The 15,304-nt window shown below is 39.3% G+C and overlaps 2 protein-coding genes and 1 pseudogene across 2 annotated transcripts; 1 reads left to right on the top strand and 2 right to left on the bottom strand.

The window, feature by feature from the left end:
- Positions 1 to 819: 819 nt before the first annotated feature.
- LOC130565272 (odorant receptor 131-2-like) lies at positions 820 to 4,834 on the bottom strand. Its single transcript, XM_057351881.1, has 3 exons — positions 4,816 to 4,834; positions 2,550 to 2,586; positions 820 to 2,436 (listed from the first exon to the last, which is right to left on the bottom strand). The coding sequence occupies exon 3, from the start codon at positions 2,423 to 2,425 to the stop codon at positions 1,478 to 1,480; it is 948 nt and encodes a 315-aa protein (XP_057207864.1). The 5' UTR covers positions 2,426 to 2,436; positions 2,550 to 2,586; positions 4,816 to 4,834; the 3' UTR covers positions 820 to 1,477.
- On the top strand, positions 4,728 to 6,488 carry LOC130564457 (uncharacterized; annotated as a pseudogene).
- A 5,086-nt stretch (positions 6,489 to 11,574) lies between these two features.
- LOC130565081 (odorant receptor 131-2-like) lies at positions 11,575 to 14,396 on the bottom strand. Its single transcript, XM_057351632.1, has 3 exons — positions 14,350 to 14,396; positions 12,948 to 13,013; positions 11,575 to 12,834 (listed from the first exon to the last, which is right to left on the bottom strand). Exon 3 carries the CDS (start codon positions 12,821 to 12,823, stop codon positions 11,876 to 11,878), a length of 948 nt encoding a protein of 315 aa, XP_057207615.1. The 5' UTR covers positions 12,824 to 12,834; positions 12,948 to 13,013; positions 14,350 to 14,396; the 3' UTR covers positions 11,575 to 11,875.
- Between the last annotated feature and the right edge of the window lie 908 nt (positions 14,397 to 15,304).

Below are 15,304 nucleotides of genomic sequence, written 5' to 3'. Positions count from 1 at the left end.
TCACCCTTGAAAATAAGTATAATATAGTGAATATAGTGAATAAGTGTATTTGGCGCGCTGTCCAGTGAGTGGGCTCCTGGCTTGGTAATTTGGCCCAAACCAAGAGTACTCCCCCCATGTTTCAGGCTGAAGTAAAACGGGCCGACGGTGCAGAGTTGGGGTGGTGGAAGGATGCTGAAACAGTTGAGAGAACGAAGGTAAGATGGCTTTGTCTTCATTTATAGGGGCTTCCTCTTATGCTGATAGGATAGATGATGTAATTGCTGATGACATATTGCCCGGATAAATTATTTGCAAGTGCTACTCCTGAACTTTGTTAATAAAACATCATTTGGCTGACGCTTTTATCCAAAGTGACCTACAGTGCATTAAAGGTAAACATTTTATCAGTATACTGTATGTGTCCCCCTGGAATCATACCCACAACTTTTTGCCCATTGCGCAGCTAACGCAATGTTCTGACCACTGAGCTACAGGAACTTTCTTTGTTGGAAATGACCTCCAGGACTAAAGATTTGGGCTTGGAAATGAGCAGAGATGTGAAGGAAGCTGTATTGATGCTGTAATTTTTGATGAAGCCATAGAAAGACTGAGTCTGTTGTATGTGTAAGGCCTGTGCACATTTATGAGTCCAGTGAAAGATGATCTAGTTTTAATGACATTTTTATTAAGGCATGTCAGTAACAAACGACTTTTCTATTTTGTTCTACACAATAATGTAAATGATGTTCTAAATAGTGAATTATACTATATATTACCTAATTACATAAAGGTATAGTAGCACTTTGTCTGAATATTATTAGTAATTTTAGCAGATTTTTATTTGCTAAAAACAAATTGCCCTGCTAATGCGGCAACTAAAGTAAAAAATAATAGTCATAATAATAATTGACTGAACATTTTTACATTGTTTAGTTTTGTGTAATTATGTATTCTGAATGCATTTGTTCACCAACATTATAGAGAGGTTGTGTAGACACATATATTTACAAGAATGCATAAGTAAAGATAAATGACATAATATATTAAAATGCCCACGCAGCAAATGTTGCCACTTATATTGCCTCGTATTGGTCTGTTTACATCTTTGTTTCTTTGTGTATATATTGTACATGAGTACTTATCAGCCACAGTGGAAAAAACATACATACAAACAAAGAGATTTATAGAGGTCAGGGTCCAAATAACAGGAAACACGGGCTGTTTGAGGATTGCATCGTGTCACATGTACAGTAAAGGTCACATAACATTTTACACATACTGTAGCTGTATGATCATGGTTGCACATATATGGATTATAACTGTGCTAATGTCTAAAGTGAACTTCTAGTATTTTTGAGCCTTTCTGAGCCTTTTGTTTATATTTTATACATTATAGAGTTTCAATAACTGTACAATGGATTCCAGTGCATTTTGATCTTTTGAGTTTCATGTTCTGACTAAACACATCACAGGCTTCACCAGTTGATTATCATGTTTATCTATCTGTGTCAGATGAGATCACATTTATTTTACATCCCAGGTAATAAACCATAGCTGCATAGAATTTCTCATCTCTAAAACCATACACAAGAGGACTTACTGCTCGTGATGTGATACTAAACACCAGGAAATTGACCAAACGCACAGTCAGATATGTTTGAATGTCATATTGCATTACTACGTTCTCAATGTACGGACACACAATCTCCACAGAACACAGAAAAATCTGAATGATGTGCAGGGAAATTGTGCGTTGTCCTTTAGATGAAGATTTTTTGTCACTAGAGGCCGCACGTGCGGCGAGGAATATCATTACATAACAGATCGCCTCGATGATGAGGATAATCAACATCCCCACAATAAACAAGAGACCCCTGCCAAAACGGCGAATCCCTTCCGGGATCATAATCTCATAGTGACAGTGTGTTTTTTGAGACAGGTATTCACGAGAAGCGGTGGAAACCAGGATGAGCATATCGACAAATGGGCTTATGAAGCTCAAAATCCAAATCATGAGAATGACCATCAGTGCTCTTCTAGAGGTGGAGATGGCATTATGTCGCAGTGGCATGCAAATGGCCACATAGCGCTCCAGACACATGGCCATGATGGTTAATGGTGCACATGCTGTTATAGTATCCATTAACATACAAACAGGGACACAGAAGTGCAGTGGTATTAACACAACATTGTATGAAAGTATAACTACTAAATCTGTCAGCAAAAGAAACATTAGATCTACAAGGAGAGAGTGACCGAACAGTATATAACGTGTGTCTGTTCTGAACGCTTCTTTCCTGGAGAATGTTAACAGCATGAAGAAGATGAGGTAAATGAACGGCCACACAAAGATCTGGGTCAGTGCCAATGATATATTCCTCCGGACCGGGTCAACTTGGATCAGGTGCATCTGCTCATCTTCACTTGCATTCTGGATGGCCATTGGCGCCACATCTAAGAAAAGCGTTCAGACAACAAAACAATTATTAATTCAAGTATCATAACTTTACAAAATATCAGCACTACGATTTCCATGTTGATGTTGAAAACAAGACTAAACCACTTACTGAATTAATTGATGACACTGGATGGTCTGAGCTCTTGCTATGTGAGCCAAAGTATGAAGTGAGCTGATAACAAACATTTATATAGCGTTTAACTTGAATGAATGACAGCAGCTTAGAGCTAAATTTAAACTTGTCTCTGTTGAGACAGGGATGTGGATAGAGACGTAGAGCGCAATTGTCATGGCTCTGCTTCCTTAGTCATGTCTTTCTTGGTCCTGTAGCAGAGCCATGGCAAAGCCTTTGGTTATGTGTGGAGAGAAACATATTATTGTCCTTCTGACAATAATATACGTTCTCTCCAGTGTCTCGTCTCTGTTCCCGCCATCTCGTTTCCTTGTTATCCTTCCCTGAGTGTTTCATTACCCACACCTGCCCTGTGTCGTTATCCCTCGTTTGTCTTACCCTATATAATACCCTCATGTTTCATTGTCCTGTGTCGGTCATTGTATGTGTATAGTGCCAGTCATTGTTCCTGTGATCTGTTTATAGAACCCAGTCTTGTCTTAGTAAGTGTTAGTTTAGTTTCTGTCAAAGTATTGTCTAGTTTATAGTTTAGTTAGTCTTGGTCCTGTTGCTCGTTGTATTATTTCGTTACTTTTTGTTTACCCCCTCGTGGGTGTTTAGTTTCTGTTTTTTGTTAAAAATAAAGTCCTGTCTGTTAACCCCTTCACTGCCTGCCTGCGCTTGGGTTCTTCACCTCGTATTCATGACAGCAATGTGACAAGTTTAAATTATTAAAATCATGTCATTAACTACGGTGGCGTATTGCTGCCAAGTATATTTTATTTTTTCCACTCAATTATGTTGTTAAAACGAGATATGTCATTTTAACGAGATAATATGTTGTTAAAACGAGATATGTCGTTTTAACGAGATAATATTTTGTTAAAATGAGATATGTCATTTTAACGAGATAATATGTTGTTAAAACGATATAATATGTCATTTTAACGAGATAATATGTTGTTAAAACGATATAATATGTCATTTTAACGAGATAATATGTTGTTAAAACGAGATATGTCATTTTAACGAGATAATATGTTGTTAAAACGAGATATGTCGTTTTAACGAGATAATATTTTGTTAAAATGAGATATGTCATTTTAACGAGATAATATGTTGTTAAAACGATATAATATGTCATTTTAACGAGATAATATGTTGTTAAAACGATATAATATGTCATTTTAACGAGATAATATGTTGTTAAAACGAGATATGTCATTTTAACGAGATAATATGTTGTTAAAACGAGATATGTCGTTTTAACGAGATAATATTTTGTTAAAATGAGATATGTCATTTTAACGAGATAATATGTTGTTAAAACGATATAATATGTCATTTTAACGAGATAATATGTTGTTAAAACGAGATAATATGTCATTTTAACGAGATAATATGTTGTTAAAACGAGATATGTCATTTTAACGAGATAATATGTTGTTAAAACGAGATATGTCGTTTTAACGAGATAATATTTTGTTAAAATGAGATATGTCATTTTAACGAGATAATATGTTGTTAAAACGATATAATATGTCATTTTAACGAGATAATATGTTGTTAAAACGAGATAATATGTCATTAAAACGAGATAATATGTTGTTAAAACGAAATAATTTTCTTGTGTAAACGGCATATTTTTCTCGTTTTAAATGAAGTTTTATTAACCAAGTTCGGGAGGAACACGTCAGATAATCAAACTAATCTATCACAGGTGATACTCATTCAGTAACCAGCCTAATCTACCACAGGTGATACTCATTCCGTAACCATCCAACTAGGGATATAAATACACAAAGTCTTACCTCCATTCCTCGACAGTTTCCAAGCATCTGAGTCACTCGTTTGCCTAAAACTATGTCTGACTCAAATTCTTCACGGTCCCCAGACGAGACGGATCACTCTCAGACAAACCGCCTCCATCTGCCGGACCCAAAACAACGTCTGCTCCGCCAACTTCCGACGCAGAGCCGCAGGCTTCTTCACGAGGCCGCAGGCTTCTTCACGAGGCCGCCATTCTACCTGCCGAACTACACGCACGCCAAGACGCCGAAACCCTGACTCGCCGACGAGACCAACAACTGCTTCTCCGGCATCATCCTCCCGCTCGGCAACAACAGCGGTTCCCCGATCCAAAAATGGACGGTCGTGAGTTTGAGGCAGGCATTGATGAACAACGACATAACGTTTTCCCGGAGATTGAGCAAAGCAGAACTATACGCTCTCTACACATCAGCAAAAGAAACCTACCACTCACCCAAATCCTCAGCACCTCGCAAGGCGGCCAGTAAATCGAGCAAAGCCCACAAGACCCCCAGCTCGTCTCGCTCGACACCGCCTCGCACAAGATCCGGGCCTTCTCACACAGCACATCACCGTGACGGACCATCAGCGAGCTTGGGGGCGCCACAGGCAAACGGGCCCGCACCAGCTCCCCAATGTCGCCTACCCTATACATCTACTCATTTCCCTTTTCAATGGCCCCCAGCCCCCGTAGCAGATGCTAGTCCAAGGCTGCCTCTGCTAGCCACTCAAGCTACACAAGCTCTCCAGCACTCACTTCCTCCATTCACAAACCCCTCCCCCTTTCCATGGAACCCAGCTCCAACAGCCGAGGCTAGCGTGAGGCTGCGTCCGCTCACAGCACAGGCTCACTCTTCACTTTCCTTTCCCCCTTTTTCTTCCCATGCTGCTGCTTTCTTTCCCTCTCTAGCCACGAGGGGCGATTCAAGCATGAGGCTGCCTCCGCCATCAATCGCAGCCCTCGGCACTAACGTCAATACATCTTTTCTGCAGTCTATATCTCCATACTCTCTTTTCACAGCAACCCCGCTCCCGCCCCAGCCAACGCCACTGCACTCGAGCCGCCCCCAGTAGCCCAGAACATCAGGGCTCAAATTCTAACAGAAATTCAAGATGTTGGCTCCAGAAGTGGCCAATTCCCAATGCCAGTACCTCACTATTCCGAACTAATATTCTCATAAACCACCCGTTAAAGCCCCTCCTTGATGCATCACTCAACTCCATCCTCCAAGCAGTCTCTCCCAGAACCCTTCAAACCTATGCAACCGCTTGGATGTGCTTTAAAGCCTTTCACCTTTCCTACAACCTACTGTTCCCCGATTTTTCCCTTCTCTCCACATCCTCATTTATCTCCTACCTCAACAACATCAAAGGCCTCCAAGCCGGATCCATCAAAGGCTATCTAAGCGGCATCCAGTTTTTCCACAAACTCATTTTCGGCTATCAATCCCCCGAAATAAACAATTCCCAAATTTCCCTCCTGATCAGAGGAGTTCAACGATCCCAACCCACCCGCCCTGATGCCAGACAACCAATAACACTAGATATTCCGCACTAGCTATCTGCCCATCAATACTGCCCGCACACTCGATGCCATGTTCATCTTGGCCTTCTTTGGTTTTCTTATGTTCCGAAGTCACCATCACATCAAATTTCGACCGAAAAATTCACCCCACCATTTCAGATTTATCCATTCTCGATAGAGAAACCATCTCCTTCCTAATCAAACAAAGTAAGACAGACCAGGAAAAAATGGGCCATTTCATTCACATATTCAACCTACCGTCACCAATCCAACCATACCAAACCATTCTTGCTTATCTCCATCAGAGAAACACTCAAGCTAAATCTCAACTCGAACCTCTATTCATAGACGACTCTAACAAACCAATCACCCGCTTCTGGTTCCAGAAACACCTGAAATCCGTTCTCCAGCAATCAGGCTTCCCAGCAGACGGTTTCTCTAGCCATTCATTTCGCATCGGAGCAGCAACCTCAGCAGCCCAGAAAGGTCTCTCCCAGAACCAAATTCAAACTCTTGGGCGATGGTCTTCAGATGCTTTCAAAACCTATATCCGAACTAGTCGACTTCATATTAAAAAGGCCCACCAAATCCTCATCAGCTAAACCACCCAAAATTCCACCAAGGAGGCTCAGCCGCCCGATGCAGTGAGTATTGAACCCCCGTCGGATGCTGCATGAGCCCTCTCAGTCTAACAACTCTGCAGTGAGTATTGAACTCCCGCCGGAGGCTGCAAGAGCCCTCTCAGTACAAAAACTCTTCATTCTACCCAACTACTGGCGAGGCCCAACCGTCCGACGCAGTGAGTATTGAACTCCCACCGGATGCTGCAAGAGCCCTCTGAGTACAAAACTCCTCATTCTACCCTACTACTGGCGAGGCCAAACCGTCCGACGCTGTGAGTATTGAACTCCCATCGGACGATGCAAGAGCCCTCTCAGTACAAAAACTCTTCATTCTACCCAACTACTGGCGATGCCACGAGTATTGAACTCTTGTTGGATATCACAACCTCCCGGTCGAGCACACGGCCAAGCACCCTCACTTTCCTTGCACAAACCTTTCCTTGCACAAACCAAGGTTTAGCCTTCTGACGCCGTGAGTATTGAACTCCCGTCAGATATCACAAACCCTCCCGGTCGAGCACAACCACTCTTCCCACCCAACAAGGCTTTCCCGTTCGACGCCATGAGTATTGAACTCCAGTCGGACGCGCAAAAGTACTCCTCCCTTTGCACTTACTCCCTGCTTTGCACTTTCCCCCATCCCTTCTTTCGGTCAGTGGGGTTCTCCTTCCGTCGATGCGAGCTGCTCCCGTCCAGAGACATCATGAGACCCCCACTGATCGAACTAAATTTCCTGGCCGGTAGGGTCCGTCCACTTGGCACCATGAGATGCTCCCGTCGAAATATTGCACGAACCCTCCCGACCAGGATCAGGCTCATTCCCACGCCATCCTGCCAAATCCCAATGCTATTTGGGGGTAAATCGCTTGGCGGTTGTCCGATGATGAAGTTATTTTGGGGATGCTCTGGGTTCGGGCATAATCCCGGGCGCGGGGTCCGATCCCGGGAGCGAAGCCGGATCCCGGGCTTAGGCCAAATCCCGGACTCGGAGCCCTCCCCTCAGTCAGCTAGCCAAATACGCATATCTTTTCATATCCTTTATATGTAAGTGTGAACTAGTGAAATTAAGTTTTATTAACCAAGTTCGGGAGGAACACGTCAGATAATCAAACGAATCTACCACAGGTGATACTCATTCCGTAACCATCCAACCAGGGATATAAATACACAAAGTCTTACCTCCATTCCTCGACAGTTTCCAGGCATCCCTCCACCACCCCTTCTCCACACTTACAACCTCTTAGTCTCAACCGGGGGGATGCTCTGGGTTCGGGCCTAATCCCGGGCGCGGGGTCCGATCCCGGGAGTGAGGCCGGATCCCGGGCTCGGGCCAAATCCTGGACTCAGAGCCCTCCCCTCGGTCAGCTCGCCAAATACGCATATCTTTTCATATCCTTTATATGTAAGTGTGAACTAGTGAACGAGATGTTATATCATTTTAAACCTATTTTTCTCACTTAGGTTTTCATTAATAGACAATTCAAAAGGAATTGCATGAATTCAATAAATGAATTCAGTTTTTTGACGAGATGGTTCATTTAACTGAACTGATGCTATTAACTGAGCTATTAAACTGGAATTTACTAAGATAAAACAATTAAAACTGCTTGCATTTATTTGATGCTCGCGCTTGTCCAGCACGCGCATTCTCTGTTCTGCAAAGAGCCACACTCTGGCATCATTAAAACATTAATGGTTATTTCGTTTTACCTCACTGCATGATATTACTTAAGCGGTTTATTAATATTCTTTTCTTTATACCTCACAGATGTGAGAGTAAACATATATTTGAATGATTTTCGATCGATTTGGCGCATTTAAATGAACGGACCCTGATGTTTGCGAGTGTGACTGAAGAAGCTTTTGATAGTTGTATCTAAAAAATGGACGTCCTGCTAAACATGGTAAGACAAGAATATAATATTAAGCTTAAAGATAATATTTATTCATCTCCGTCAATAAATATCTGTTTGAATCCTCTTGTGTTGAAGTCTTTGGTTATTTATGTCATTCACTTCAGTATCTGAATAAAGTGTCTGATGCTGATGTACAGTGCTGTGCTAAGTTTTATTAATCGTCATATTTTGTATAATACATTTAACTAGAAAATTATTTAAATTATGCATCAAATTTAATCTTTAATGCACAGGTTAAAGCACAAATTAATTTAATCCTCCATGCGAGGGACGATGTGTTTAAATACAATTATAAAAACTATTTTAACTGTTTGGTTGTTGGTTGCTGCGACGAATATGGTCCGTTCCATTTACGTCTTCAGGAGGAAACATCACGTCCCAGCAATGTCCAATGTTACATCATCCCGACGAATATGGGAATCACAAAGTTAAATCGCTGGAACGTTATTTGGTACGTCGTGGCAATGAATATGGTCCAGTCGTCACTGTGGTAGCTGAGCGGACCCATTAGTGGCATTATTCCTTGTTGATGAACTAGACCGTTATGGGAAGCTTCGTGGATATAAACTACTACATCTGAAATGTATTCAGGCTAGATTTGTTGTCAGTCAAACATGTATTAAATATTCTGGATCCATAAGTGCAACTCAGAAGAGAAATCGCTGTCTTGATTTTGGCTACACTGTAAATAAGAAATCCCGTAAAAAACGGATAAAGTACTGGCAGAAAATTACCAGTACATTTTCCTTTATTTTATGGACATTTCCGTTAATTCTAAAATGCAATTTAATGCAGTGCAAAATTTAAAATACAGGTTGAACAACTGTAAAAATGATATTAATACAGTAGGCCATGTTGTGCCCTATTTTTACGGATTTTTTAGAGTGTACCGTACAGCGGGCCGTGGTTCGAAAACATGACATTTTACCTGTCCATCTAGAAAACATGTCGCTTTCACGTAATAGGTTAATGTGTAATTATTATGAGAGGTCATATTATCCCTTCATAACAAGAAAATTATTTCGTTTTAACGACATATTATCTCGTTAAAATGACATATTATCGAGATAATACATCGTTTTAACGAGATATGTCGTTAAAACGATGTATTATCTCGTTTTAACGACATATTATCTCGTTTTAATGACATAATTGAGTGGAAAAAATTAAATGTACATGGCAGCAATAGGCCACCTTAATTAACTTTGCAAAATCTACAGTATTTTTTCACCTTAATCATGTTTTTTTAATAGGTTGCTTTAAAGTGGAAAATCACTTTAGCCACGCTGGGCCATCAGGATGAAATTTGTATACCTGATTGTGAAATATGTGATCAAATTGTAATAAAACTTTCTATACCTGAAAGGATATTATTCAGCGAGGTTTAAGGAAAGCTGTATATAATCAAAATAACATTTAAAGTTTCTTGAGTTATTATTTGGGGTTTTCAGTCGCATCATTTCAGTTTCACGGTTCCGTCAGTGACAACATCATTAGATAAAGGTTTCAGAGAACTTAAAGTGCCTTGATTACAAAAACAGGATCTTTAGGAATCATTTGATAAAGAGTTCATAGCACTGGGTAATGGACAATGGGTGACATTGTGTGTGTTCTTATTAGCTTTAACCACATAATAAAACAGACTTGCTTTGAAAATGTACAGCACTGTTTTGATTACACCATATGAGCTTCAGGGCCTCTAAGTGCACCATGTACAACACTGATAGGAAACAATAAAGAATTTCTCAAACAGCATTGACCAGGCCTTTATTCAGGATCAGCTGTGGCACGAACCCAACTGTTGGGTTATAAATATACCTATGCTGGTTGGTTTATCTCATTGTTGGGTCAAATATGAACATTTTCTGGGTTGATTTAACCCAACAACTGGGTTTGTCCCTTTTTGACACAACGCTGGGTTGGAAATAACCCAGCATATTTTAGAGTGCCGTTACATTGCATTACATTTATGCATTTTACAAATTCGCCCTTGAAAATAAGTATAATATAGTGAATATAGTGAATAAGTGTATTTGGCGCGCTGTCCAGTGAGTGGGCTCCTGGCTTGGTAATTTGGCCCAAACCAAGAGTACTCCCCCCATGTTTCAGGCTGAAGTAAAACGGGCCGACGGTGCAGAGTTGGGGTGGTGGAAGGATGCTGAAACAGTTGAGAGAACGAAGGTAAGATGGCTTTGTCTTCATTTATAGGGGCTTATAGGATAGATGATGTAATTGCTGATGACATATTGCCCGGATAAATTATTTGCAAGTGCTACTCCTGAACTTTTGTTAATAAAACATCATTTGGCTGACGCTTTTATCCAAAGTGACCTACAGTGCATTAAAGGTAAACATTTTATCAGTATACTGTATGTGTCCCCCTGGAATCATACCCACAACTTTTTGCCCATTGCGCTGCTAACGCAATGTTCTGACCACTGAGCTACAGGAACTTTCTTTGTTGGAAATGACCTCCAGGACTAAAGATTTGGGCTTGGTAATGAGCAGAGATGTGAAGGAAGCTGTATTGATGCTGTAATTTTTGATGAAGCCATAGAAAGACTGAGTCTGTTGTATGTGTAAGGCCTGTGCACATTTATGAGTCCAGTGAAAGATGATCTAGTTTTAATGACATTTTTATTAAGGCATGTCAGTAACAAACGACTTTTCTATTTTGTTCTACACAATAATGTAAATGATGTTCTAAATAGTGAATTATACTATATATTACCTAATTACATAAAGGTATAGTAGCACTTTGTCTGAATATTATTAGTAATTTTAGCAGATTTTTATTTGCTAAAAACAATTTGCCCTGCTAATGCGGCAACTAAAGTAAAAAATAATAGTCATAATAATAATTGACTGAACATTTTTACATTGTTTAGTTTTGTGTAATTATGTATTCTGAATGCATTTGTTCACCAACATTATAGAGAGGTTGTGTAGACACATATATTTACAAGAATGCATAAGTAAAGATAAATGACATAATATATTAAAATGCCCACGCATCAAATGTTGCCACTTATATTGCCTCGTATTGGTCTGTTTACGTCTTTGTTTCTTTGTGTATATATTGTACATGAGTACTTATCAGCCACAGTGGAAAAAACATACATACAAACAAAGAGATTTATAGAGGTCAGGGTCCAAATAACAGGAAACACGGGCTGTTTGAGGATTGCATCGTGTCACATGTACAGTAAAGGTCACATAACATTTTACACATACTGTAGCTGTATGATCATGGTTGCACATATATGGATTATAACTGTGCTAATGTCTAAAGTGAACTTCTAGTATTTTTGAGCCTTTCTGAGCCTTTTGTTTATATTTTATACATTATAGAGTTTCAATAACTGTACAATGGATTCCAGTGCATTTTGATCTTTTGAGTTTCATGTTCTGACTAAACACATCACAGGCTTCACCAGTTGATTATCATGTTTATCTATCTGTGTCAGATGAGATCACATTTATTTTACATCCCAGGTAATAAACCATAGCTGCATAGAATTTCTCATCTCTAAAACCATACACAAGAGGACTTACTGCTCGTGATGTGATACTAAACACCAGGAAATTGACAAAACGCACAGTCAGATATGTTTGAATGTCATATTGCATTACTACGTTCTCAATGTACGGACACACAATCTCCACTGAACACAGAAAAAGCTGAATGATGTGCAGGGAAATTGTGCGTTGTCCTTTAGATGCAGATTTTTTGTCACTAGAGGCCGCACGTGCGGCGAGGAATATCATTACATAACAGATCACCTCAACGATGAGGATAATCAACATCCTCACAATAAACAAGAGACCCCTGCCAAAACGGCGAATCCCTTCCGGGATCATAATCTCATAGTGACAGTGTGTTTTTTGAGACAGGTATTCACGAGAAGCGGTGGAAACCAGGATGAGCATATCGACAAATGGGCTTATGAAGCTCAAAATCCAAATCATGAGAATGACCATCAGTGCTCTTCTAGAGGTGGAGATGGCATTATGTCGCAGTGGCATGCAAATGGCCACATAGCGCTCCAGACACATGGCCATGATGGTTAATGGTGCACATGCTGTTATAGTATCAATTAACATACAAACAGGGACACAGAAGTGCAGTGGTATTAACACAACATTGTATGAAAGTATAACTACTAAATCTGTCAGCAAAAGAAACATTAGATCTACAAGGAGAGAGTGACCGAACAGTATATAACGTGTGTCTGTTCTGAACGCTTCTTTCCTGGAGAATGTTAACAGCATGAAGAAGATGAGGTAAATGAACGGCCACACAAAGATCTGGGTCAGTGCCAATGATATATTCCTCCGGACCGGGTCAACTTGGATCAGGTGCATCTGCTCAGCTTCACTTGCATTCTGGATGGCCATTGGCGCCACATCTAAGAAAAGCGTTCAGACAACAAAACAATTATTAATTCAAGTATCATAACTTTACAAAATATCAGCACTACGATTTCCATGTTGATGTTGAAAACAAGACTAAACCACTTACTGAATGTATTGATGACACTGGATGGTCTGAGCTCCTCTTGCTATGTGAGCCAAAGTATGAAGTGAGCTGATAACAAACATTTATATAGCGTTTAACTTGAATGAATGACAGCAGCTTAGAGCTAAATTTAAACTTGTCTCTGTTGAGACAGGGATGTGGATAGAGACATAGAGCGCCATGTGACAAGTTTTTTAAACTTTTAAAACGTCATTAACTTTACAAAATCTACATTATTTTTTCACCTTATTCATGTTTTTTGAATAGGTTGCTTTAAAGTGGAAAATCACTTTAGCCACACTGGGGCTATCAGGAGGAAATTTGTATACCTGATTGTGAAATACGTGATCAAATTGTAATAAAACTTTCTATACCTGAAAGGATATTATTCAGCGAGGTTTAAGGAAAGCTGTATATAATCAAAATAACATTTAAAGATTCTTGAGTTATTATTTGGGGTTTTCCGTCGCATCATTTCAGTTTCACGGTTCCATCAGTGACAACATTCAAGTTTTTCACCTACTTTTGCACTTGTGTATATGGTTGAGTGACAATAATGGGATTTGATTTTGATTTGATTTGAACATCATTAGATAAAGGTTTCAGAGAACTTAAAGTGCCTTGATTACAAAAACAGGATCTTTAGGAATCATTTGATAAAGAGTTCATAGCACTTGGTAATGGACAATGGGTGACATTGTGTGTGTTCTTATTAGCTTTAACCACATAATAAAACAGACTTGCTTTGAAAATGTACAGCACTGTTTTGATTACACCATATGAGCTTCAGGGCCTCTAAGTGCACCATGTACAACACTGATAGGAAACAATAAAGAATTTCTCAAACAGCATTGACCAGGCCTTTATTCAGGATCAGCTGTGGCACGAACCCAACTGTTGGGTTATAAATATACCTATGCTGGTTGGTTTATCTCATTGTTGGGTCAAATATGAACATTTTCTGGGTTGATTTAACCCAACAACTGGGTTTGTCCCTTTTTGACACAACGCTGGGTTGGAAATAACCCAGCGTATTTTGAGATGTAACTCATATTTTTATTTGCAGTGACAAAACCAAAAATATTATACATTTTATCATTTTTAGTTATTTTAAAAATGTATCACATAAATTAAGAAACCTGTGGAAGCATCATGGCACTGAACAAACATCAATATGTGACGAGTAGGGACTAGGGAATTAGAGTAAATTTTCTCTGATGGCCAGTGTTTATTCCAAATATTTAAACATCATAATGAGGCATTATGTGTAAAGGGATTGTGTTGTCCTCTTGGGGTCTAATCAGGGCAGCCAGTGAGTTGCTCAAAACACATAATTAGCCATTAAGGATGGCAAGCAAGACTGCAAATAAAGAAAAGATGAAAGTAAAGATGCTCATTTGGTTACCTTGTTTTCAATACGGCATGTGTAAGCTTCAGGGCCCTCAGTGATTCAGTAATCCAACAGAGAACCACATGTTTTTGTTTTGTGATTTGGATGCACTAGCAGAAAATGAATTGTCAAAAGATAACATACACTTCTAAAAAAAGTTTGTTTTGCAAAAAAATAATGGTCTACATATAATCAAATTTACCCAGATCTACCTTTATTTTAAAATTAAATAAAACTAAATTATTGTTAAACTAATTTCAGTTTTAAACATCAAGGCAAAGTGATGCATTGAGTTGTCTTAATAATTGTCACAAATAATATTACTTTGTAATGCCTATTTCAATTTGCAAAATGTCTTGTCCATCCAACTTAATTTCACAAATAACCAATCAGTAACATGATGAAAATATTTGATTATTTTTTAAAGAATAGTTGTTTTATAGCACTCTTGACAAAAACATGTTAGTTCCAAAGAAATCAAGCGCACAATATGTACATAAAGTACTTATCTGCCACAGTATATACATACATGTCATGATTCTGTCCTTGTCATGAGTTTTCTAGTCTCCTGTTCTTTGCCCCCCTTGTGGGAAGTGTTTGGTTCATTGTTTAAGTTTATTTTGGCAGTTATTATTATTTCCTGTTTAAAGATTTTTTGTTAACCCTTTACCTGCTGTCTGCATCTGGGTTCTGTCCGCTAACCGTGACACATACAAACAAAGGGATTTATAGAGCTCAGGGTCCAAATAACTGGAATCACATTAAGGGCAGTGTAAAAGTGACACATAACATTTTATCCAAAACATTTACTCAAAATCGTTGAGCTGCACTCACTATGACCCAGTGCTTACGTGCTAATGACCCCTGTGTTTTATATATATTTATTTATTTTCTGTGATTATGTTTTAATAACCTAGCTGAATGTTTGTATTATGAATATACTTACACAGACACTTGATATTAACCAGGG

This window comes from Triplophysa rosa, linkage group LG14 (genome assembly GCF_024868665.1).
Source record: "Triplophysa rosa linkage group LG14, Trosa_1v2, whole genome shotgun sequence".
NCBI classification, from domain to species: domain Eukaryota; kingdom Metazoa; phylum Chordata; class Actinopteri; order Cypriniformes; family Nemacheilidae; genus Triplophysa; species Triplophysa rosa.
Note: the sequence above shows the minus strand (reverse complement) of the source record. Positions and strands in the feature narration are given on the sequence as shown.

Coding starts and splice junctions, on each gene's coding strand:
- LOC130565081 (XM_057351632.1), bottom strand. CDS start 12,823: ATGGCCATCCAGAATGCAAGTGAAGCTGAGCAGATGCACCTGATCCAA.
- LOC130565272 (XM_057351881.1), bottom strand. CDS start 2,425: ATGGCCATCCAGAATGCAAGTGAAGATGAGCAGATGCACCTGATCCAA.